This window comes from Diadema antillarum, unplaced genomic scaffold (genome assembly GCF_040938485.1).
Source record: "Diadema antillarum isolate AM-2024a unplaced genomic scaffold, OU_Dant_1.0 scf00000057, whole genome shotgun sequence".
Classification (NCBI taxonomy): Eukaryota; Metazoa; Echinodermata; class Echinoidea; order Diadematoida; family Diadematidae; genus Diadema; species Diadema antillarum.
In genome coordinates, this window is record NW_027270946.1 from 4,759,815 (window position 1) to 4,787,612 (window position 27,798).

The 27,798-nt window shown below is 37.3% G+C and overlaps 1 protein-coding gene across 1 annotated transcript; it reads right to left on the reverse strand.

The window, feature by feature from the left end:
- Positions 1 to 14,549: 14,549 nt before the first annotated feature.
- LOC139715950 (interleukin-17C-like) lies at positions 14,550 to 17,299 on the reverse strand. Its single transcript, XM_071627499.1, has 4 exons — positions 17,276 to 17,299; positions 15,880 to 16,256; positions 15,291 to 15,446; positions 14,550 to 14,625 (listed from the first exon to the last, which is right to left on the reverse strand). The coding sequence occupies exons 1-4, from the start codon at positions 17,297 to 17,299 to the stop codon at positions 14,550 to 14,552; spliced, it is 633 nt and encodes a 210-aa protein (XP_071483600.1).
- Positions 17,300 to 27,798: the final 10,499 nt, after the last annotated feature.

A 27,798-nucleotide genomic window follows, 5' to 3' on the forward strand; every position in this document is an offset into this window, starting at 1 on the left:
TAGAGATTTAAAGAATAAATCCCTGCTATCTGTATTCACCTTTAAACCATCTTGAGACTATAATGGTAAGATAAGGTTTATTTTGTATACATTTTTGTTTGTGTGTGTGCGTGTTTTGATTTTTTTTTTCTACTTTCATTTTGCTAGTGGAGAATGCATTCAAAAGTGGTAGTTTACTGCGCTGAACGTTTTCGAATATTATCCTATCAATGCAGCTACTGTCTTTGGTATAACTTTATGTTCCATACCGAACTGTTATCTGTTCGATTCAATACGATTAAGAAAAATGTGTTACTTCAAATGCGGATCTTTTCAGATAACAAAAAAAAAAACACCTGAAAAACAACAGTTATGAAACGATACAATGATATAAAGAAAATCAATAGTAAGAGTGATGAAAACAATGTGGAAACATGTTCTGATTACACTTCACTTCATTCTACTCGTTTTAGTCGAGGCAAGTTTCGGTGATATTGACTCATTCACCAAAAAAAAATTAGAATGGCGCCAAATAAACATATCAAGAACTTCGTAACATTTTAACTTTCTTTCACTACTACGGACACTTTCTAGGTTATTTTTTTCTACCACATTTGATGTTAGTCTGCTGATGTTTGGAATCACTGCAGCTAGTCCACAATAGTGGACGCTTGTATGTCAAATAAACAGGTTATTTGAAGCTTTGTTTTGTTGTGATATGTGTATTATGTCTTCATTTCCACGCTAGTGGAAGTAACTTTCTTTGTTGTTTCAACAGCACAGTTCTTTTCTCTGTTTATCTTCCAACAGGGTAATTTCTCACTTATCTGCACCGCACTGCTGGCTCTTATGCTGGCGACAATAACAAGTGCATTCACCATGGGGAGAGATTCAGAAAGTGTATTCACGACATCATCATCAGAACATGGTCTGGTAGCAGACTACGAGGCGAAGCACCAACAGGAAAAGGAGAGCTATCCGATGAGGAGTGGAATAGCCTCTGCTACCCAGTCGTCATCAATCGTTCAAGCATTGCTTGAGTCGTCCCGAGTTAGGCTCAACGCCTGGCTGGCGGAGTCTCAGAGTTTGGCGGAAAACCAAAAACTTGGTGTTGAAAACGTGCGGGAAAACAAACCAATGCTTTCAAGCAGCGGTCGTAATGAAGAAGTAGACAGGATGCCACACGCTGTACCGGGGATTGTGGAGCCTAGCAGAGACGGTGAGTCTACCTCGACGTCTGAGGCACGGGTCGAGGATCAAGCGGCCGAAGGAGAATCTAGGAGTTCCGTGGAGGACATAGTGAGCTTAGCGACCATTGCAGCCACAAGGGTCTCTGCGGATGACACGCTCAGAAAGGTGCTTAAAGGTGGGCGTGGAAGGCGCTCTTCCCCTTCGGACGAGTCCACCGGACATTGCGAGGAACCGACTGAAATGGAAGCCATTCGGAACGCTAGTCTCGATATGCTGACGAGTGGGACAACTAGGCACTTGGGACACGTCTTTGCTGACACCTGTAACACGACCTATCTTACGGGAGACCTACAAATCATCCAGAACAAGGCACTGTGCCCCTGGAAGACGGTCATTGATCACGACTCGAGCAGGTGAGTGTCCAGTGGAGAAAGTTTGAAGAGATTCCTGGTTTGTTTTCCCCGTGCACCTGTTACAATAAACTTTCTAGGTACTATACTTACTATCAATCATCGTTTTGAAAGAGAGAATTACAGACGTACGCCTTGAAAGAGGGAGAAGAAATGCATAACCTGAAATTCCTCGGCGCTGTACGAAGGCCACGAAAACAAATGAATTTAGTGTAACGATAACATTCACTCAACAGGGCCGGTGCAAAGGGGAGGGGGACCCCTCCCCCATACACTTTTTCTCTTGCATAATGCGTAGGAATGCATATTATGGTCTTACCACATTCAAATCTTTTGCATGTCAATCAGCAGCAGGTGCAACCAATTTAATATAAAGAGAAAGATAGAACGGACACGGTTTTCAATTTGAAAGTTATAATGCTTTAAAGTTATGAGGTTTTGGTCCTTTTTCTTTTCCATCACTGTCAGATTTCCACGTGACATTCCGATCGCTCAGTGTGGCTGCAGACGTTGTATCAACCCAACGCCCGTGTTCAGCGAGTCATCAACGAGATACAACTACGACACTAGCGCCCTCTTTAGGCAATGCAAACCCGTCGAGCGGGAGATCACCGTTCTCACGAGAGGGGACTGTGAGAATGGCGTGTACAGGTACGTGGATTCCGCCCTCTACGGCCACCTTCTACTTTCCCTTTAATTGACAATCTCAGTTTCTACCACTGACCAACGAAAGTGCCGCCAAATGTGCATCTTTGAATTAGCTAGAGTACGTACTTGAATGAGATTCACGAAGTACTGTCCGTAATTCCAAAAAAAAAAAAAAATAAAATTCAATCCGACATCAAAATGTTTTTGAGAACACGTGGTTTGAGGGCTGCCCGAACTGTTTGCAAAACTCTCTCCTAAAATAAAACAAACAAACAAACAAACAAATAAACAAACAAAAATTTGCGGGCAACCTATACAACTGCGAACTATAGTATACTTGGTGTGTATAATCTGAAGGAAAAAAAATAACTACAGAATGAAATGATCTTTAATTCTGTGCATTTAAATCTACTGTAGTTAAAGAAAGTAGGAGCGTGTGAAGGACGTTTGTTTGTAGGTTGTCAAGTTAATTTTACTTTGCTTCATTTTTCATATGTAGGTACAAGGCGACGAAACTGAGGATCCCTGTTGCCTGTGTGTGCAGCCGGCAGTCAGTGTCATAAACACATGTTGGTCTAGACTCACTGGCGATACCAGCTCTTTATCACCGGATTAAAAATCGATGTCTGACAGCTTCGGGCTTCCCTAACGTTGTCTTCACCAACACCACCTTCACTGTATGCAATATCAATGGTATTTCAAATCAATGGCTCTGTAAGGGTGTAGTGTAGACAATTGAGCACTAGAACCCAGTGGATATACCAACTAATCTCAGGTTTGTTACGGTGTTTTCTACTGGTGAGATAACATTTCCATATACATTCTTTCATGATTTATTTCTGCAATGGATTCTATTTCCTGTGACGCACTGGACACAATCACGTCAAAACACGCATATCTACCTCAGCTATACGCTTTGAGGCTACCAAAAAAAAAAAATCAAAATGACTACCACCAAAAGACACAATTGAAGAGTTTGTTCGCAAAAACCGATAAGTCCATTTTTGAAGATTTTGAGGTACGGTCTCTGTCATAAAGTACAAAATAATACTTTTAAAATGACATATTGGTCACTACATATAAAGGTACATTTTTGAAGTTATGGTCAAAAGAAGCAAATATTTTCTTATTATTCTCTTTATTTTTCTTGACCTATTATCGAAAATATCTCCGTTTGGCAAATATCTCCGTTTGGCAAATATGGACTTATCGGTTTTGTCATACCCGTCTGTGTGTTGATTATTTAATTGATAGCCATTTATTTGTATCAGTTTGAAATGTTACCCGATTCCCACTTGTCTACTGCTTTCCTGGAAGAGACCTTGATGTACAGCAAGTCAACTTTATAGGTACTTGCGTGATGATCATATTGATATATTACTCCGCGAGTACCACCGTATTTATCATTGTGTATGTGAGGTTGTATGTTTGTCTGAGTCTTGAATCTATGCTGTGTTAACGTGGATCCCATGGATTCGTCTAGAATTTTCCATCATGTGATGTAATCGAAACTATTGAAGACTCGCTATCTAATCATGTATTTTTGCTCAAATGGTAATTTCCCACATTGAGAAAGTTGAATAAAAACGCAAAGGAAAGGAAAAAGCTGCAATTGGTTGAATTAGAAAAAAAACCCACGAAATGGCCCAATGAGGATATCTCTCTGAAAAAAGAAACGAAATATCTTTGTCTTTCCATGGAGATGTCATTTCAATAGTTCTATCCATGATGAAGTGTATTTGCTAAACAAATCAGTGCAACGGAGTTTGGCAAAGTCAAGTATTTATTGACATGTGTGTCCATTTATGTGGCCTGACGTTTTATGAATTTTATTATAAACTTTCGTTATACGCTAACACAAAATTAAAAACCAACAAAACGCACGTCGGTCCTTCCAAGATTGCAACAACTTTCTCCATGGAGGGGAAAATGCCTTTTGAAAGTATAATGTACAACAGCTTGCCAAGCTAAAAAACACCTTGATATAATCTGGCCATTACATTGCATTATTTGTTGAATGCTTCAGCTATATTTTGCTGCCATTAAATGTAGCTCAGCTGGTGCGCGGATCAAGCGTAGGCGTTTAATCGATTAAGGAACGAAAAGTCATGAAATAGTTTGATACTTAGTAATCGTAATTTACTCCCATTTTGGCTGGGCATAAGTTCTCTGCATCTTTGTCTTGTGGCTTTCAATCTTGTATTGTTCTTCATTCCTATTCATTTCTTGCTTATACCTGACAGATATGTATCAAATTTAATGTAGGTCTACATACTTTTGAGAATTCTCCTCACCTCATTCACTGTTTCGTCATAGCATTACATTGTTTCTAACTTTGTATTCACTGCTGAAATAAATACAGTGTATCTTCGGAGCCTGGTAAAATTGTGGAGATGCCTATGCCAGCATCTTCCATCAGGCATTCTCATAATCATCGTTAATTGAGTATATGAATATAAAAACGACCCAAGTCCATGGAAGATCATTTCGAGTAAACTAAAAAAAACTTCATATCTTTTTTATTTGTCCAATAATATTCTATTTAACTGTGATGGGAAGGCAACATTGTCTATACAAATTAGAACATATATTATTATGACAATTAACATTTACATTAATTGTGGAGAGGCCATTTTGTGTGGTGGACTTGGGTGGTTCTTTGATTGATATGGACTTGGGTCGTTCTTTGATTCATATACATGATATTCTGCTATAGAGATGGGAGAAGGATGAGAGAGGGCGCTATTATATGAATGTAAGAATGACCCAAGTCCTTCATTCTTACATTAATATAAGATTTAACTCATTCATTTCAGGCACTTCCGGGGGTAATTAGGATTTATCATTTATACACAAGATGAGTCCATGCATAAGCTACAATTTCCCATGTCAAACTGAATTTGGCCAAAAATTGGACTTGGGTCGTTCTTATATTCATACACAATTGATAACGAACAGGAGATAAAGTGTGTTATTTTTTTCCGACCTGTAGTTAAATGATAAAAAAAAAGAATACGATTTTCATTGCGCGGTAGTTGATAATGGTTAGGTTGAGACCTCTGTGACATTTCGATTTCATCGCATCATTATCGGCCATCGAAATAGTGCCATTCATCTTTGGTGGAAAAAAAATCTGGTCAGTCAGGAACTTCTGGTCAATAAGTAAGTTTTGATAACCTCTCTCTCTCTCTCTCTCTCTCTCTCTCTCTCTCATGTATACAGTCTCCTTTCACGCTCCACGCTTACATTTGATTTTGATCTTGCGGTGTATGTATTTGTTTTCTTTATAATATTTATATCGAATGACAGCAAGACTACTTGCTGACACGATTATGTCCACAACATTATACCCATACGACAATTACCGGGATGGGTATTCTAGCCTTTTGGTAAATTGTCTCAAAGTTGGTATTATTGTGTGTTTTTTGCACATAAACATTGTTTATGTGAACTCATCTTAAAGGACAAGTTCACCTTCATAAACATAAGGATTGAGAAAATGCAACAATATTAGTAGAACACATCAGTGAAAGTTTGAGGAAAATTGGACAATCGATGCAAAAGTTATGAATTTTTTAAATTTTTGTGTTAGAACCGCTGGATGAGAAGACTACTACAGCTTGTGAGTCAAATGCGTACAACAGTATAAAGAAAATGTAAAAGAAAATTCAACATATTTTCACTTTTTTCGCATAATAAAAGAGCACTTGACTTGCCTCTTTCTAAAGGCAGGGGGAATGATATTACCCATACCATTTGTCGGTAACGAGTCAGGGGAATGTGTACTTTTTTCAAAAGATGGCATTTTGTGAAATTCTCTTTATATTTTCCTTATATTGTTGTACGCATGTGACATCTAAGTTATTCATACACAGCAGTAGTCTTCTCATCCAGCGGGTACTGCACAAAAACTTCAAAAATTCATAACTTTTGAACGGATTGTCCGATTTTCCTCAAACTTTCAATGATGTGTTCTACTAATATTGCTACATTCTCTCAATCCTTATGTTTATGAAGGTGAACTTGTCCTTTAATTAAACATTTTATCTTCGCGCCATATATTGTTATTTATTGCTATGCAAATATTCCGACTTTGCTGCATGTACATTGTATTTATCTTGTTAAGATATATAACATGCCTTATTCATGTATTCCGCATTGGCTGAAATTTAGCCAAGGATTATAACTAGGCAACATCTGAAATCAAGTGACGGTAATGTCAAACCTAAAGCGCATATTGCGCGATTTTGAGGGAAGTCTCTCGTGTTAATTGGTATACTACTGAATCATCTATCTCATTCTGACGTATTTATTCTATATTAGAATCGACATCGGTTTATGCATGAGCATATTTTTTCTCGCACATATTAATGTGTACAGAATACATTTTGTGAATGTTATTCAGTATTTTATACCTTTTAAGATATTTCATATTGAGATGGCAAATGGATTGTTAATGTACACTACATATGTGTTATTAATAAAGTGCTAGGCTGGATGCTAAAGGAAAGCTATTCGTTCGTATTTTGTTGAATTCTTTTGATATGACGTTATGTTCGGTACAGAGAAGAGTTTATTTCTGTCCTGTGTTGAAAGGAATACATGAAGAGTTTGTTTGCAAAAACCGATAAGTCCATATTTGCCAAATGGAGATATTTGGGATTAAAGGTCAAGAAAAATAAAGAGAATTATAAGAAAAATTTTGCTTCTTTTGACCATAACTTAAAAAAATGTACCTTTATATGTAGTGACCAATATATAATTTAAAAAGCATTATTTTGTACTTTATGACAGAGACCAAACTTTGCAATCTTCAAAAATGGACTTATCGGTTTTTGCGAACAAACTCTTCTTATGTATTGTAAATGTGAATTGAGTGTAAGAAGCAAACAAGTAGAGCACGTCAGTAAAAGCTTTGGGAAAAATGGACAATCAATTGAAAAATTATGTTTGTTTGTTTGTGTGTGTGTGTGTGTATTTCGAGTCTTAGTTACGTCTCATGGCTGGATATTAAAGAACACTCTACTTCAACTCATGACGACAATATAACGAGAATTCCACACAATTTCTTTTTTTTTCATGGAAAGTACACATTCTATGGAATTGTTACTGACAGCATATATTGAGGATGTTATTCTTCCTGCTTTATGAAAGATGTAAGTCAAGTGCTCTGTTATTATGCTAGAGAATGAGGATTCATGTTGTTGTTGTTGTTTTATTTTCTTTATATTGTTGTCCGTAGTGACGTCATGAAGTGTAGTAGTTTCCTTATCCAGCAATGACAACACCGAAACTTTAAAAATGCTTATTTTTTAAAATTAATAATTGTCCCATTGTCATCAAACTTTAATTGATGTCTTTTGATATTGAATCACTTGAATTATTTCCACCAATTTCATTTCCTTGCATTTATTTTCATTTTCACCAAAAATATGAATAATCACAAACACAATGTAATTGCCTGACTGTAATGTATTTCAGAATGTTTACATCAGCGCGTAAGTTGCTATGTGATATGTTATTAATTAGCGTTAATTGTATCAAACAGTTAGTTATTGAGAAGGTTCTTGAATAGATCAGCACCACTATGGTAAAACAACATACACCTTACACACACTCACACACACATAAAACACACACACACACACACACACACACACACAGCCAGTCTTTCTCTCTCGAAAAAAAAAAAAACAGAGGGGAAAATAGGAAGCGAAGACCACCCGGAGTTGCACCCGTCTATTCGCCGCCTGTGGTGAGTTCAGTCTCCCGCTCAAGTCCGGCCGACCGTCCGATGATACGTCGATCAAATACATTTGCAAGTCTTTCCCTATAATGACATCACAGTGACGATTTCACCGCAGATATCAGTACATTTTATATCAGAACAAAATTTCGTTCGGTTTGTAAGGAAATCGTTGAAATTCCACCCTCCCCTATCACCTATACCTTACAACAATAGTTACAGTAACAACTATAACAAGAAACCAACACAACAAGAAAATGGATATGTAAGATCAGATATTTCCATTCTGATAGATACATTTTAATGGAAGATTTGAATACTCTTGATAAATGTTGAGTAATTTCATTGTAGAAAGTTTCAACACTTTCTAAATGGATATGTGAAAAATGGTTTCAACACTCACTCAGTGGAAATGTAATTAAAAGATACAAAAGAATAAGCACATAAAGATCACGGACCTCATGAAAAAACATTCTGATGTCACGTTGCAGAATTCAAATAGATATAGTGATCAAGAGCAAATAACTATCGTGATTAACAATGCAATGAAAAGATCTTAATTATTCAAAAGGAAAACTATCAAGTGTTTAGTGTTTCGTCATTTGGAAATGTTGAACCATTCCAAGTCTATCTTTATAATAATACACTGTCAAATACATACATTCTGTACCATAATCATAGAAAATGAATAAATAGACCACATGTTTTTCAGTTGCCTAGATTTTCTCTGTGGACCTTGAACTCTTTCCATTAAAATCAGAAATAAATATCAAAATGAGAAAATAACAAAAAAATACATAACAATAACATTAAATCTGTAGAGACATTTGTACTATAACGCTAAATCAATAACGCTGAAAATATTTCGTTACATATTCATCTGTTCATTGTGTAACATTTGCTAAATGACACACACGTACTGGAGCTTGCGCTATCTCTTGGTTTTGTTAGCAACCTCATTAGGTACATTATTACCATCAATTGTATGTTCAATGAAGCTCTTCTTTTTTATATATAAACAGTTTTGAATTACTTAATCATTTATTCATTATGTATTTGATATGTTTTGTAGTTGGTGATACTGTTATGCGTGCTATGTATTAACGTTGATGGCACCTCAAAAGTATTATGTTCAATTCTCATCATGTATTTAAGTTTTTGTGTCCATGTTATTATTATGAATAAATAAAATCAAGCTCAAACTCAAACTCAAATACAATCAAAATTTAACGTAAGATTCCTTCAGGTAAAGAACTACGATGAATAATTCAGGAAGGAGATTATGAGCAACACATTGATGGACGTGTCTGTGTTTCTGCATGAGCCACGTTGAAGGGTGTCGATTAATGTACTAAGTAATCTGGTAATTGTCACTCCGAAAGGACGTCCCTTCCACACAATCTATTCGAGGTTTTGATAACGACCCTTAATTCAAACAGAGAAACACATTTTTCTTGTTTTTAATTCTTCAACAGGTTGTCTTTGCAATTGACCCTGGGAATGACACCCTTGTGACGTGCTTGCATTAAAAAAAAATCAAAAAGACAAATAGAAAAACCTTTATTTTTGTGGTTTACGATAAAACAACAACAAAAAAGATAGTAAACCACGATCAGTATCACTTCTTCTTCTCGAGTCACTACGCAGAAAGGAACGTTAGATTCGTCCAGTCCAATGTTGGATGCACTGCCTGGCACAGGGCGTTAGAGCTGCCAGATCCTCCTTTGTGCAAGGCTCTGGTAGAAGTGGACAGACCAGGAGATGTTGCATAGTCTGCTCCTCTCCACACAGGCAGGTGGTGTCATCATTCTCACTATACCCCCACTTTGCTAGGTTAGATTTGCAGCGGCCGACAGCACTTCTTAGGCGATTGCAGCAAGACCAGAAAGGCCATGCCTCACTGGCACCTGATGGTGTAGTTTCCTTAGGGCCGGTAGTAGACACTGTATGCGGTGTATGGGTAAGACGTTCAATCCACATGGATACACGCTGCTTGTCAGGGCTTTTGTTCAGGGCCTTTACAGAATGCATGAAGCTGCGCCTGGATTTTAGCCTCTTTCTTGAATGATCATGATTGAAGAGAGGATGGCGAGGGTCATTTTCTTGCTTCAGCTTTTCCTTCTGGGATGCAACGGTCCTACGGATGCTTGGAGGAGCAATCCCACTCAGTAGGTAGAGGTCTTCAACCTTTGTGGGCTTTAGGCAACCAGTAATAGCACGACATGTAGAGTTTAGAACAGTGTCAATCTTAGTGGCATGAGCTGATCTACTCCAGACAGGTGACGCATACTCAGCTGTAGGGTAGCATAAAGCCAGTGCTGTTGTACGTACCGTCTTCCCGTCAGCACCCCACTTCGTATAAGTGAGCTTTCGGAGGATACTATTCCTTGATGCCACCTTTGCCTTGGTCTTAATGATGTGATCCTTGAAAGTGAGGGACCTGTCAAGTGTCACCCCCAGGTAGACTGGCTTGGATACATGTTGCAGGCGTTTCCCATACCAACTAATCCGTAGTTGACGGCTGGCTTCCCTATTCTTAAGATGAAACACACTGATTTGTGTTTTGTCTGGGTTAGCTCTTAGATGGTTGTTGGCATAGTAGGGAATGAGTAAGTCCAGTGCACTGGAGAGGGAGTCCTCTACTTCTTCGAAGGTGTCCTTTTGAGATGCAATGCAAAGGTCATCAGCATAGAGGAAGCGTCTAGTGTCTGGTTGAGTAGGTTGATCGTTTGTGTAGATGTTAAACAACAAAGGGGCAAGCACACTCCCTTGAGGAAGTCCGTTCTTCTGTGTCCTCCATCTACTCTTTCTACCACCGAGGTCTACGAAGAATCTGCGGTTTGATAGCATGTTGCAGATCAACTTTGTGAGTCTAACATCTGAGGTCATCTCATACAGTTTCTTGGCAAGGATACGGTGATTGACTGTGTCGTATGCTGCAGAAAGATCGACAAAGGCAGCACCAGTGATTTTTCTGTTCTCAAAACCATCCTCGATGTACTGCGTGAGGTTCAGTAGTTGTCCTGTACATGATTTTCCCGGTCTGAAACCCGCCTGCTCCGGGATAAGGTGATCATCAACGAACAATGCTATGCGGTTCAGGAGGAGGCGTTCAAACAGCTTGTACATGTGGCAGAGTAGGGATATCGGCCTATAGCTCTTAGGGATGGCAGGGTCTTTGCCAGGTTTCAGTAGAGCAATGACTTTTGCTTTCCTCCACATCTTTGGGATCTTGTTGGACTTAACACATTCGTTGACCATGTCAAGAAGCCATCTGCGTGCACCTGGCCCGAAGTGTTTGATCTGTTCCACTAGGACATCATCAAGACCTGCAGCCTTGTTGTTTTTCATAGACTTCATTGCAGATTCCAGTTCACTCATTGTGAATGGCCTTGTGAAACTTGTGGCGTCTTGTGAGGATGCATTAGCAGCTCTGGGAAGTTTAGCCCTCTGAGGACGGTGATTTGGATTTCCCCGGCTATTCAAGAGGAGTTGGTGGGCAACCTGGTCAGCGGTGACTTGCGGCCTTGGCTGCGGCTTTGTGTAGTCATTTCCTAGGATGCGGATGGTCTTCCAGGCTTTCCTGCTACTATGAGTCATATCTGTGCTTTCAATGAGCTCTTGCCATTTCTTCCGCCTTTCTTCAGTGATGGAATTAGCTAAGGCTTCACCAAGCTCAATGGTGTCATCACTAAAAGGGTCATCCTCAAAACGCAAGATGTAGTCATCATATAATGCTTTAGAGTCATCAGTCAAGCCCTGGATGTACCTTGTGCGGCAGCCACGAGGAATGTTATGGCGCGATGATGATTTAACTGATTCTACAAAAGCATCATAATTGTCAGGGGTAGCGGGAAGATCTAGAATAGCAGAGTCTAGGTCATCAGAGAAGCCCTTCCAGTCGGCTTTCTTGAGATTGAAACGTCGCCTGAAGGGAACTGCACGGGGAGAGATGACTGCAGTGATCTTGAGACCTATTGGCCGATGTTGTGTGTGGGGAATGGGATCCAGAACAATCTTCTCACACTGATTGGCAACAATACTGGATGTGAAAATCAGATCTGGGTTGTACCCCCGCCTCCATCGTGAGCTGTTGAAGGAAGGGGGGAGCTTGGCATCATGAATGAGAGACAGTTGGTTGGAGTCTGCCCAGCTCTCGACTAGCTCACCATCTTCATTAGTTTCAGCATAACCCCAATTGACATGATGGCTGTTAAAGTCTCCGATGACAACATTGATGCGACCGCTGGTGACATCAGGGGGAATGTCAAATATGATGGAAGGAGGTTTATACACCGAACTGACAGATACTCCCTTGGTGTTGATGGTAATGATTTCAGTGTTATCCGTATCAGAAATAGATATCTTGTCAGCAGACAGCCCATTACGTAAGAATACTGCACTTCCATACTGGTCATGTGGCCTCTCAGCAATGAGGGTCATACCCGAGATGCGAGGACGTACCCGTGAAGGTCCGCGATGAGTCTCTTGGAGACAGAGGATATCACAACTATGCTTGGTGCATAGATCTGCCAAAAGATCTTGTTTGGCGCCAGTTAGACCTTCGATGTTCGATGATATTATACTCAAGGCCGGCCCTGACAAGGGCCCATGCTTGCGACCTTGGGCATCATCAACAGTTCTAAGGCCTAGTTGAGTCATGATAATGATGTGTGATAATCGTTGATAGCGTAGTGTGTTTGAAGGATTCGCAAGTGTAAAACACCTGTCAGGGACCGCGACGTGAACGCTCCTTCAGTGGCCCATATCTAGCTGCTTACGGGTGCTTTGTGTGCGTTGCTGAAAGTTAGCTGCGATGACTGTAGGGGATGACGTCACAACAAGGTTTGTTGGCTGAAGATGCGCACTTGTTGCATGTTTCTAGCGTATACGCCTTGTTCCTTAGTAAAGCTGCGTTGACTGCACTGTAAATGGTGACGTCACACTGAGAATTGTTGACTGGTACGCGATACTAATACTAATGTTGATATCTATAGTGACGTCATAGTAGGCTGAAATCCTTGCGTAGGACTATTTGCGCGTCTACTTAGCGTATTTTTGTTTATATTTGTTATTGTTGGACGCTAAGTTTATTATACCTCTTCGACAGAAACGACCAGAAACGGAGAAAAAACCCGGAAAAACTCGCAAACACTCAAGTTACGCAACACATACCGGACATCCGCGGAATCAGCGCGATGAGTGCAATCCAGGCATATGAAAAAGTTTCTCTGGTGAGGCGAAAAGGCGCTGAAATCAGAGCATAAGATGGAGCTCCGCTCCGGCACGTCCGTCCTCCAGCACAACACAGCGATATATCAGTATCACTGAAAAGATGCTTATGAAAGATTTGTGTAGGGAAAATTACTCTTCAAATTTGTATGTTTCTCTTAAAAGATGAGGGAAATATTTACATTTAACTTTCCTCGTTAAAACATTGGAGTTCTTTCAGGCTAGGCAAAACATCGTTAAATAATGTGCCCCCCCCCCCCCCCCCGCTTTCAACATACGTACAAGCTTGGTCTGTATTCAGGGCTAAAACGGATGCTACAGACGTTCATTGAAGTGGCAGGAATCGTTTTTCTTTTTTAGGGCAGATATATATAAATATGAAGAGCTTGCTTCCAAAAGGCGCTAAATCCATCATTTTTCAATGGATTTAGCGCCTTTTGGTTGCAAGCTCTTCATATAAGAAAACAAATCAACGAAAATCCCACGGCGAACAGAATTAAAAAAAAAAACAACCAAACAAACAAACAAACAAAAAAACGTCCCCAACGGCGACGTTTCAGTAGAAATAATGTTTCCAAGTTCAGACACTTGAATAAAGTCCCGACCTATCTAAATTAGCTGTTCTTTCATTAGAAAAAAAAAGGAACAGAGAGAATGAAAGATTAAAAAGGGGAAAGAAAAAGCGGTCACCAGGAGACTGACACTAAAATGAAGAGGTCAAGATATGGACATCTTTATGATAAATAGGTTAAGTATAACATGCCTTGTGATTGGATACATTGCATCACGTGATCGTGTGAATATTTCGGTTAAGGACACGGTCGTGTCCTATCATATACCTTATATTTTCATTGGACTTTCCCTGGTAATAGAGATGACTTTACGACATCAGCACGTGCTTCCCATTTAAGATCATTTTCGTTAAAAAAAAATCCTAATTCAACAGTTGGAATAGATATTGTCCAATACAAAGGTTGATAATACATTGTACGTACAGGGTCATCTTTGAATACAGGGAAATTCACTTCTTTCTTAGGAACTGAAGACACTCGAATTATATGTATCGTAAAATGAGCTCCTAAGAAACTTTGCCACTAATTGTGAGTTGTAATAAAAATACGGATCGCGGAAAGCTGAAATTCGGTCAATGGGGTTCAGTGTCACAGTGCTGGTAGCCTACGTAATATGGTGCGCCATTAGGCGACAAATTCTAGGCTACTATAAAATAAATAACCTGTCTTGGATATACCATCACGCTATCTAAAACAAGACCGGTTGATGTTCCCCTTTATTCGGGTCCCAATCAAGCGAGAACGACTGTACAATAATTATTCACTTTGGTCCTAGAACATGTCTAGTTGCGATTCGAATCGGGAGCACACGCAGGCTACCGGAATGAGTTCAACCTCTCGCCTGTAGCTGTGGAAAGAAGAAAGAAAGATACAGAGATAATTGTATCACGTATACATTATATTAAAGCTTTTGTGTGTACGTTATCAGTTGTATAATAATGAGTGTAATTAACGTTGATAGTGATTGTGCTTAAGTAAAATTTAGACCTAATTCAAAAAAATGTTGTTATGATCGTTCGTGCTTGAAGCGAATGTTTTGCATTTGACTTATTGTTTCACTGGTCGTGTTTTTTAATTGGAAAATAGGAACTTGTAGAAAAAAACAATCAAAACTGAAATTCAGTCAGCTAATAAAGAAAAGGAACAAAGAAACAGACAAATAGGAATCTCACTTGAATTTCGAGTTTTCAATGACTTCGCAGTAAGTTGGTCTGGTTTCTTTGGAGAGAGTGCTGAAATTGGTGAGGAAAGTAACGCTGTAGCCTAGTCCTTAGCACATTCAGACAGGTGTTAATAGCAAACGTGTGCTACAGGAATATCGATCGGCTTGTCCGAAATTCTTTAAAACTATTTTGTTATTGTCATCGTCTCAAAGCGCTACGGGTATGACATCCTGGTAGCTGCGGTAATACCAATTAATCAACTGTTCCCCAGGTCAAAGAATTTGATCAAAAGACTAAATACAGAGCTAGACAGCTATCTACGATCGACTCGTGTTTAGCTATTACTCACGTGTACAATCCATTCTCACACTCCCCTGTGCGCTTTGCAACGAGTATCTCGTGAATCACCGGTCGACAGAAGTCGAGATCTCGGGAAAAGTCTCCCATCTGAGGGTTGATGCATTCCCGACACTCGCACTGAGCATACGGGATGTCCCGCGGCAACCTTTTTTCGGGAAAAAAAATCACGATTAGTTTAAAGGAAATTATTTGATCTGATGTAACCACTTTCCATCTGTTTTGCGTGTCTTCTCTTTTTCTTTTAAGGAGACCCACTGTTTCGTATAGGCTTCTTTTTCCTGTTTTTCTTTTATTTCTTTGGCATTGCTTTTTTTTTTGGGGGGGGGGAGTTCTTTGCTGCAGCGTGTATTGCATTTTTCACATGTGTCCATTCTTTTGTTCTGAAAACGCTTATCCATCAATCATTATATGAAAATGAATTCTATTATTGTGGATTGCATAACGTACATTTCGTAACTAATAAAGCTCGTATGTAATAATATGCCTACTAATACGTGATGTTTTACGGTATTTCTTTTTTTAATTCTAATTTGGATTGTTTCTAACTGAGTGAATTTTGACTGCTTTTGCTGACCTACCTAGCTGGGTTGTTATTGATGACGTAACGCCATGGACACAGCGTGCGCTCCTCCATGGATGTATCGAGTGTGCTCAGGAAGTACCTCGGACACTGGTTCAGTGCATGGCGGTGGGTCGTAAAGTTGGACGTCTCGAGGAGAATCGCTTCGTTCGTGGACCCGAAGGTTGCCGAGAAGGCCATCCGGGAGTGATCGTAGGCGTTCGGGTTCTCGGCAAGATCGACCTCTAGCATGATGCGTAGTGAAGACTCGTCTGGATCGACACATTCTGTTCCCCTCTTCGCAAAGGAGCGAACGTTGTTGGGGACTGCATCCCCTCCAGCCGGAGCGTGAACGAGGACGTGGAATAAGCCCACGAAGCTTATCAAACTAAAAATCTGATAAACAACAAATGATCAGATATAGAATTGTTTGCTTGAATTCATAGAGACATAATCATAACAACACAATAACAATGTGTGCCTATTATGAGTCTATAGACCAGTCCGGCCTTCTATGGCTGAAAAACAAACAAACAAACAAACAAAATGCCATTATTGTGGTGTGTGAAGCGCGGGCACGTATGGCGAATGCATGATTTGCTATGGCGACCAGCCCGTCGAAATGTACGTATATCATGCATTCAGCATACGCGTGACACCGCAACGTGGACACCGCAGTTAATGGCGAGTATTCTGCAAGGTCGGATTGGCCCATAAACGCAGAATGCAGAATGAAACATTTTAGAATCTTCTATTATCGATTGATACATTTGAGTATGTTAACGTCTTAAGGAAAAGTTGATAAAACCTTATCTCAAGGCTGGCAGCTTTTAAAGAGAAGATTGAGAGGTTTCCTGGGAGTCTGTGTCAAAAATGAGTAAGTCGTTCTCACTCGTGCTACAGATGCCTCATAAAATATGGAGAATCGCACATACATATCTACATTGTGTAAGAACGGAAGGATTGTACCACGGCATAGATAAATAAAAATGGAAGAAAACGTATGTAAAACATATAATCATATGAACGTAATTGTAATTCATTGATTGTCGGGAGAATTTTTGCACTATTGAACATAAAGATAAGGAAATGAAGAAATACTCTTTAAGGTGACTGCGAATGTACTTTGCGCAGTTTGAAAGTTTAAATTTCGACTTCAGGTGTATATTTTGTATTTGATTAAAACGAAGAGTATAATGAAATAGAATTAGTTATCTTGTGTTGATAAAATGAAATGTTAATACAATGAAATGTCATCACTATAAAAAATCATATCCCTTTTTTTAATCATAGTTTATACTATTAGTGAAAAATTTAGCAAAGAAAATTATATTCGATAATTTTCCACCAAAAAATTATATTCATTTCTGGCCAGTTTTTCTGTTTGCGTTTTTTACATAGCTAATACTACTCACCTGGACTGAGGGCATCACTCGCATACTTCACTCCCGGTGATGATGGTGAATGCAACACGAAAGGTTTCAGCAACAGTAACTTTACTTTAAAATTTCAAGAGAAATACAATTTAAAACACAAGTTTCTTACTGTTGAAAGCAATTATTCTCTTCTCCAGCGAATGATGTGTTCTGTCCAGCAGTTCTGACCAACGAAGGCGAATTATTGACTTATATAAAGATTCATCTCTTTATAAGAAGTAGACTCTTAACGAAAGTGGCTTGCTCAGGACCATACCATTGGTAACAACTTACAGCCCTTGCCGAAACTTCTTGATAACTACTGATATTGATACTGATATTGTTGACTGTGAAGGAATAATTGCTTTAAGGAGATGACAATTAATTGTTTGAAGTAGTGATTATCGTAGTTTTATTGAGGGCAGCGGTACTTGAAGAGTAATTTCGTCACTTGTGTCAGTTAGCGAGCGTAATTATACTAGAAAATATCTTTTTTTATCGCATGATTCATCACTCCGCAATTTCGACATAAAACATCAATGTGTAGCTGTTCTTCATATTCGATCATAGGAAAGGACTGTGCTCCCAATGTTTGGATAAATGTGTTCCAAATATCTAAATAAAGGTCTCATATTAATGTTTAGCATCATTATGCTATTAATACAAATGATGAACTTCGATAGCATGTTATCTTGCGGATCATACTTTTCCTTTTGGAACATAATGGAGAGAGTAAACAACGTAACCCTTACGGGTGCACTCAATTAAAAGTGTTCGTATGTGGGGGGGGGGGGGGGGGGGAGTGATGATGTGGCGTGCGGAAGCTCCGGCACATAGAAATTGTTCATCGTCGGTAATGTTTTAGCTATTAAATTCATTTTCAAGTTGTAACATTGATTCGTTTTCTTTCTTCTTCTTTTTTTTTAGAATAGATAGGCGAAAACTAGAAATACATATCATCAAAAAGGAAACAACTCTGCAGATTTCCTCATAAAACAATGACATTTTCTTCGTTTACTATCAAAGAAAATACTAATTCTTCAGAGTTGCTTCCGTTTGTCATCAGACGGCAGTCGTGAACTTTCTCTTGTTGTATAGTGAACTTAGCTTTGGATTATGTTTTGTGGTAAAAGGTAATAATCTCCAAAGATAGAATTAAAATAGACACGGGAGTCCAGAGAGAAACACACAGAGATGAATGATTTCTCTTTAATATTCTTGTGGATGACTTAATTAATTGTAGCTCATCCCCTTCTGATTTTCACGACAAACTTACTGTAGTCACTGAAGGTTGTTGTTGTGTTTTTTTTTTCTTCTCTTGGAGATCTCTTTCTTGTTATTTATCTCATTGTTTGCTTTGTTTATCATGTTTTGACTTTTGTATCTATTCAGAGTACATTGCATAGCGCTTGTAAAGCTGTAAGGTGCGTTTTGTACAGTATCATCGGCTTCCTGAGCATCATTGCGAGCTCGTTTTTTTATAAGTTGAATGATGTAGTAGCCGTCTCTTTTTTCTGGTTCTTTGGTTGTGCCAGGTAGTTTATTTGTTTGGGAGGGGGGGGGTTATGGAAAGAAAGTAAAAGTTACCGCAAAATCAGATATCTCATTGGTATATGGTCACTGAGAGCACAGATTGAGTATTCTTTGATCTGTACATAAGACATGTCTTACTTGGAACATTTGTTAATGCGTATGTGTCCATCGTACTTTTTTGTTTAAACGACATCACAGCTGTAAACGAGTTTCCCACACATCCGTTTTGCTGTCAATGGAATGTAAAGGACGCGGATTTTTTTTTTTTCTCATCTGTGATTACAATCGGGAATACCGGAAGTAATCATTCAAATATCAGACAGCCATCTCTGAAGAGTGTTTCCGCGAGATCTCCCTCTCTCTCTCTCTCTCTCTCTCTCTCTCTCTCAAACAAACAAAATGATAATGATGTTACCAATTCTACGGCATCAAATTCTCAGCCAGAGTCGTCTCTTGTCCATTTCAACTCGGCGGCTTCCTTGTTCAGCAATGTCCCGCGTATTTCCCCGCATGTCGAGTACAGCCATGTAAAACATCACTAGAATTGGGCCTCTTTAAGGAGCTTATTGAGAAATTCCGAAATCAGGACTATAACTCTTATCGACTAAGAGGGGAAAAATGATATCCATATTGCAAAACCCTTAGCAAGATTCTCTCTACCCGGTTCCTTGCCCTAAAAATAACAAATAAAAAATACTTCAGTGAAATAGTACCAGTGACCTTACTTCCTGTCAAGGATGTAATACCGTCGAGGAGTTTTGACTGGAGCCGGATGACGTCATAAGTGTGTAGGACTACATTAATCTCAAGGGCTTTTCGCTTGGATCTTACTTTCGCCCTTATTGTTGATGTAGCGCCTACTCAGACAGCTACGACAGACTATGTCCAGTTTTGTACGTCAGAGGTGATGAACAAAACAAATAATTCTGCAAGGATTTTGCAATGCGTTTAGAATGAGATGAAGTCATATCTCTTATCAGTGACATGATTGAATATAGTGTCTTGTCTTTTACCACGTGATCTCTTATAACGGCATCATCTACTGTCTGTAATATCAAAGATAACACATGTGGGCGAAATCCTCTAATAATGCAATATCCCACTTGCTATACATAGCAGAACACATTAAAGTTATACTTAGGCATTTACGCAGCAGATAATTTAAACTCCATTTCTTTTCAGATTCATGAGTTCAAATCTACTACAAGTTAAGAAGAATTTAACGAGAAGGAAATTAGTTTCCTTTCTTGACTTAATCAAAAAATGGGAAGGCAGATAAATGTAACTAAATACTACAGCGAAAACATATTTCGCTCACAAGCTGCTTGTTAAAAAAAAGCACCCTAAGACACAATCTGTAACCCTGCAAATAAGTAACCTTTTGATTTAAAAATTTACCCATATTACTTTTATCCATATCCAATATTTTGAAAACATGATAAGAAGACTACACACATTCACATGGACGAAATATGTCATGGACGAAATATGTCTTGCTTACATCAAAGGGTATTAAAAATCAAACATGTTGTTATTGTCCTTGTGAATTCTCATCAAAATGTGTATAGAAAACATAACCTAATTTGCATCAAACATATTGTACTTATTTAGTAATCAAGGAGGGAATTTCGAAGTACGCTGTTTTCGGGGTATCGTGTTATGTAACACAAATATTTCTTGGGTCAGATGGACAAACTTCAATGAAACTGACGCCAAGTCTATAAAATTACCTTCACAAATGATACAGGTGATGCAATTTATATTCACATTTTCTTTTTTTAAGTGCTAAAATAGGTATGCAAAATAGGTATAGAAAATGATCGATGTGTTACATTTTTATTCAAGGAATGAAATCGAGGAATAAGAAACTATTTAAACGACGCATAATATCTTACCTACTTTTTTTTTGCAATCTGAGCAAAGATCTACAAAGAATAAATCTTAAGATTTTTGGAAACTAGCCTATAATCTAGAATTCCTTTAAAATGTAATTCAGCTAAATGAACTTTTGCGATCTTTGGTCTCTTTTTAGCACATTTTCTTACTTTGCCAAGGTGGAGCTGTTCGTTCAATATCTTGCATAAATCATTTAGTTCATGCCTGATAACAGACCTTGACTTCTTTATATCACATCCATATCTTGTCATTCCTTTACTTGTAACAATCTTTGGGAAAGCCCTATATATTCTGTGTATCAGGGTAGTATTTATGTGAGGTCACTGAATGGCTTTATGTTTTTATGAGTGGATAAGGTTGTGTTGATTGAAGGTATTGTTTGTCAATGAAAATAATTATTCGAATGATCTTTAAATGATCACATTGATTTTTGATGGATGTAATTTTGGGTCAGTTGTGTTATAAAATATTCTGTTATTTGGGAGTTTTGTAGTTGGGCTTGAAGTGTAAAGTTTATTGCTATGAAATCTGGCTGTGGATAGATTCATTACAGCTGCCGTTCATTCATTTTTGTATATTTGACAGTGCCCGACAGTATTGTCCTGATTGAAATGTTCACCGGTATGTTGGTAGTTTTGTTTGTAACCAGGCCTGTTTGTAACTCACATTTTGAAACAGGTTTATTATAGCTGCGGTTCATTCTTTTTATATTTGGCAGTGTTTGATATCATACAGTGCTGATATAGCGTTTTAAGGAGAGGGATATTATGGATGATTAATAATAGTGTTTTGATGAAATGTTTATAGGTAGGTGCTTATGTTGGTTTTGTTTGTAACTCATATTTTGAAACAGTTGTATAGCTGCTTTTCATATTCTGTATATTTGATTGTGTCCGACAATATTGCTCTGATTAAAATGTTTACTGGTATGATGTTGGTAATTTTTGTTTGTAGCTCATAGATTTTTTTTTTTAGTTCCTTGTTTCATTTGCATATACGTGCTCCAGGGAACAGGATTATGGGCCAGGGAACAAATTTCACATTCCTCTCTCCTCCTATCTCTCTGTCTGTCTGTATCTCTCTCTCTCTCTCTCTCTCTCTCTCTCTCTCTCTTTCTCTATCTCCTTCCTTGGTGTGGGTTATGGAGCAAAGGGTTTTGGGTATATATTGTAAGTATAAATGTTGAAATAGTATTATACATATGTTTGAACGGATTTGATGTATTTATTTAACCCTGTAATAGGGAATATTAGAGGGTTTATTTAGCTATGTTATGTTTGATATTACTGGTTGTCATGCTAACTGAGGCTCATGTTAGTTATTTGGGTGTGTGTGTGTGTGTGTGTGTGTGTGAGTGTGTGTGTCATTTTGAATTTTCTGATATAAGTTTTGTTTGTAGTATTATGTTATTATTTAGTAAATTTAAGATTGGGGGTTGAGAAGGGTTGAAGTAGTTTGATTTATACAATGTATAGGGTTATAAAGAATTGATATATTGTATATGTATTGTGTAATAGATTTGTAGGGTGTTGTTTGTTTTCATTGTGCTTATCATAGACGTAATCATGTAATTGTGATGTAAACTATGTGAACTGTTACGATCATTTTGTTGCAATGTAATGCCAGTGGAAGCCAAATTTCTATGTCTGACATAGACCAATAAAGAATGAATGAATGAATTAATTAATTAATGTATCCACGGGTAAAATTCAAATGATAATCTAATATTCATACATCATATATCTTGATAAGCGATTGAGCGGGTCACTTGATTGGTCAGATTTGACAAATATTGTTTGTTGTTGAGAATGCTTTTTATATTTTAATGTGTATTATTTTTACATTTGACTTGGTTGCAGACTGAGTTCTATTTACTGGCTGATTACTGCTAAATTGACAGCACATTTGGTAATTATATAATCATTAGAGAATAAGTTCTGCAACGAATACCGCTCAAGTGTCGATGAGTCCAATAGGTCAATTGATGAAAACATGCGCAAAGTAGTTGCACCTTGCACGTGTGCTTGTTGTCTTAATGGTTTTTTTTTTCTTTTTGTTTCCATTTTTTTTTTGTTTTTTGTCTTTGCCGTCGAACATCTCCTGGCGTATGTTACAAAATCAAATCTATGAACCAGATATGAATGACCCTTGGGCAAACGTTTGTACACTCTAAGAAAATTACATGGTTAATTCACATTATGAATGTTGTAATTCCGCTAATCTGTAATTAAGCAGCTGTTAAGTGTTAAATTTTACACGGACAATTTAGATTTAAGAGTACCATTTCAGAAGTGGTAAATACACAAAAAGGGTGGAAGAGTTAAGCATTTAAAATGTTGATTTACCATTTATTTCTAAAGTGTATTGTTTTCTTTGTTTATCTTTGTAATCAAAGACATGAAAGCATCAACTTTTATTACGAACATTGCATAAGAACTCCAACTACAAGAAAGCTACACAATTGCATATGATTCCTTTTACCTGATTACCTACCAAAGAATGAGTATGTACGTACGTGTGAAATATTTCAAAATTTTGCATGTTCGCATTCGACATTGTTCGAATACATTTGCATACAAAAATAAACATGCATAAAATTTAATTTCTATACTCATGAAATTACGCGTAATCATAATGTAGCAATACCCGTCAAATGCGATACTGACACGGGCAATATAATACTCACTTTGCTAGTAAATTCATGTTTTAATGAAAATACAATCACTCATTTCATAACACACAAGTAATGACAATGGCATGCTCTATAAATAATTATGAAGATTTACTGCTTCATGTGAATATAACACATTTTGACAGACGAATTCCTTCAATTAAAAGTTCTTGCTTAACTTTATTTCTCTGAAATTTATAAACATTACAAGGTAGCCTCTGCTAGAAGTGTTTTGCAAAGGAAAGGATGCTTTAAATCCGTTTTAGCCGATCTTTTCTTTACACATGTTGATAACTGGTTCTACTACTGTGATGACTCTGTTATAAAAATACCATTTCAGTGCTGCATTGTAATGCCCAAAATGAAAATAACGTCAATCAGAAATATCAACACCATTGTATGAGAACATAATCAAGGATTCTTGTTCTCCAAGGACTACGAAGATAAATTACAAGACTGCGTTGATATGAACAACTGCAGAAGTTAAACCTACTATAAACATCAATATATTGAAATCAATGAAATTACTTGCACTACGAGTAATTTTGTTAAAACAATTCACTATACTCTTAACATTTTCTCACTTTTTTTTATTGTATCTTATTTTTAGACACAAAATAAATGTTTAGATGTTTTTATATTTTAGACACAAAATACACACAACAGAATAGATGAGAACGATTTAGTTAAGTGGATTACCGTATACATACTGAACAAAAAAGTCAGCAAACGGTATTAACCACAACAAAATAATTGTGTCGTATGAATAAACTAATATGTCTGCTCCTACTTACAACGCTCTCTCTCTTCACCAATGACAATAAATATAATTATCAAACTCCAAGGATTAAACTTTATGGCAGGGATATTTGGTCTATCAACGGGTGTTTTTATACCATGTTTGTGTTTCTGTTTGATAAAACTACTTGCCTAAAAGCAAAATGGGGTTGCCTTGAACGCTAGTTAGTATATATTTGTGAGTATATGTCTGTATAAATTTAAAGAAATGCAATTTTAATGTAGATTCGTACACATTGAATAAGAATGATATTCATATTTGTTCCTATAGTTTTGTACAACGAACGAACTTCATTATTGCAAAATGACCTAAGCGCCATTTTTAAACATTTCAAAGTAAGTTCATCATCGGATAGGGCGAAATTAAACCTTTCCAGTAATACCTCACTTGTGACCTCAAAAGGAATATTTGATGATTAAAAATATACTGTATTTCTTTATACACAATTATCTCAACTTAAAGGGGATGGCTAGCATCCGATCAGTGGGAATCAGTGGGAATGCTGAGGGATGATTGTTCAAATCCTTGTGGGATTCACTTCAGAGTACATTATATATCTACTGTTGTGTGAAAATTATTTGCTTCTGAACGGTCTCATATTCAAGTAATGTGCAGATTAATGCCCCGTCACTGACCAGGCACGCTAACCTGGAAACATTAAACTGTACATTACTTGAATATGAGACCATTCTGAAGCAAATAATTTCCACACAACAATAGATATATGATGTACTCTTAAATGAATCCCACAAGGATTTGAACAATTACCCTCCAGCATTTCCACTGATCAGTTACTATCCATCCCCTTTAACAAGAATGGAGTTAGCTCGTTTTGCGATAGAACTCTAGTTTGACTAATATCTAGTATAAACAGAGGAGTATGGTAACATACTATGACGGACTGTGTAGAATTGTGAAATTGATGAGCTATCACATTGTAGAGTAAAGCATAGTATTTAAGAGTATAATACATCAAGGTGTTGTACGAATATGAAATGATATTGTACAATGTACTAAAAAACAGTGTAGTATCAGTTTGATACACTATGTGATTTTATTGTGTCCTCAAAAAAGAGGTACTAGTACTGAGAAAGTCAGGTGCGAAAAATGTTACACTATAAATTGTTTTCTCCTTTGACAGATTGTGATATAAGTAAAGTAGCACTTAAACGTACTTACATTATTTTGAGAGGCCAAAATGGCGCCTCGGAATTAAATCGTTTCTCTGACTGAGAACGTGTCTGTGTGGAACTTTACAAGTTCAGTGATATAAAGATGAAAATATAATTTTCCATTTAGTTGGTTCCGCCGCTGGAAATACGTGGTCTGACACAGGCGCAGGCGACTGGTACGGGTTCCATGGCTGGTTCATATCTACACAGGAAGTAGATAATATATCAGAAGAGAGAGAAAAAAAAATAGCGGGGGAAAAGTTTTCAAAATCCTGTTCTCATTTCTGTGTGCAATGTTATGGTGATGGACAGACTGTTATTTCGAAAACAAGTTATAAGTGTTCATGTCGCTGCGTGACATGTTCTTTTTCACGTAAATAGGGTATATCTGTAAATGACATTTACATAGAGCAGCTTCAATGGTAATAATACTCTACATTATGAACAATAGTTTATCATAAAACTACAAAGTTCAATCGAAAACGGCCATAGCATAATGAATTCAAATGAATTAGCATACGAATTATTATTCCATTCTACAGCTACTGTATAACGCTGCTTGCTTTACAAAGAGAAGGAGATTACTCCTTATTTTTTGAGAAGAACTTTTCTTTGCGTTATGATATTCTTTATTTGAATTTCATTCCATATCAAGTCCATGTCAACAATGAAATTAATATGGACAAAAAAGCAGCTGTATTCTACTCGCTTGCGCTGCTAAATCATTTTTTCCGACATACAGTACAACTTGTACACTTAAAGATCTGAAATGATATTTATGTATCATTTCACTTGATTATATATTTGTAATGCCGCATTTTGTTTCTATTTTCATGACTTGTGAATAATATATACTTATTTTCTTATCTACAAGAAAGTGGAGAAATAAAACTTACTGAATCTGAAACTGGAAAACATATTTGGGGATTTTTTATTTCAAATCATACCATGTATTAAAGAGAAATGACATGAAATTCTACATGACTATAAGAAAAAGCTATCTTGATCAACCTAATCAAGCCAATACATATTTGCCTCATTAGACAAAATTCATGAAGACTATGCTACTTAAGTTAACCTTTTCCCCCGGAAGAATATTTCAACAAATGTATTTAGAACTTGGGTCAGTGAGGTGTGAGCTAAAGTGGAGATTTTGTAATATGATTAATTTCTTTAGTCTGGAGTTAAATGGGTTTCCCCATATAACATTGCAATACAACAAAAGAGGTAAAGTGAAAGAATTGTAAAGAGAAAATAAAACAAAGGATGGTAATTCAAACTTCAAACGATTCAAAAACACCTACAAACTGCGCAACATACATTTTTTTTTAATGTGTTGACTCCGGTCAATATTTTCATCCAAAATGATACCAACAAACAATGAAAAAGTTTGTTTGAACAATACTTACATGTACTCTCCGGACGGTCCACATGTTGATCCATTTCGGCGCAGAACTTTGACATGTGCGATCACGGGTCGACACTCGTTCAGCAAGTCGAAGGAGTTTCCGTTCAGCGAGGCACATCTTTGGCAAGCGCACTGGGCGTATGGAATGTCGACTGGGTATCTGTGTAATATCAGCGAGATATCGCAAGTGAGTGACCGAGTTCGGTGTCGACACTTTAAAATGATGTCAACATTTATACAAACAACTAGTTTAAAGTCCCAGGTTTTCATTAGGTAAACCGTATGTCCTTCTAATTGGAGCTTCAGCGCATTATTAATAGGTGTACAGGCGGATGGAATTGTCGAGTTTGGCAAATCTCCAAAAGGAAAGGAAGAGGAGTAGACACTTAATGGAGGTAGTATAACAAAACAACCTTTTAGAAAGGTTGATATTCCCATAAGTATTTGACGTTTTTAACGGCAAAATGAGTTAGCTCAATTCTTCTTGATTTGAAATATTTGCGATTAAATCTGCTAAAACGTGAAAAAAATATTAAGAGAAGTATGCGATATTCTTCAAGAGTATTCCTTGCTACATAGCAAGTGATACATTATTGAAAAGATTGTATTTTGTTGGATTAAGTTCATCTATTGTTGAACTTTAAAATGCTTTAAAAATTGAGTTTAACCTGCTTTCCGATCAATCACTTCATATTAAATGTCCAATCAAATGCGAGTGAGTAGGCCTAATTAGAGAATATCTAAATGAAACATGAGTTGAAATACAATGATATGTACTTTATCAAACAAAAACAATTGTTCAGCGCAGAGAATTAATCAAACATTTATCCTATTCTTAATCCATCTGTAGATATTGTTCATTTCTAATTCATATGCACCAAGGTCGTATAGATGAGGGTTTTTTTTTCTTTAAAAAGATCATTTTGTATTCTAACATTGATCAAGGTGAGAAAATGCAATTATGCTACAAATGCAATTATGCATTATGCAATACATTCCTGAGCAGATTTAATAGTGAGGGACAAACATAGGAAGTGCTCTATT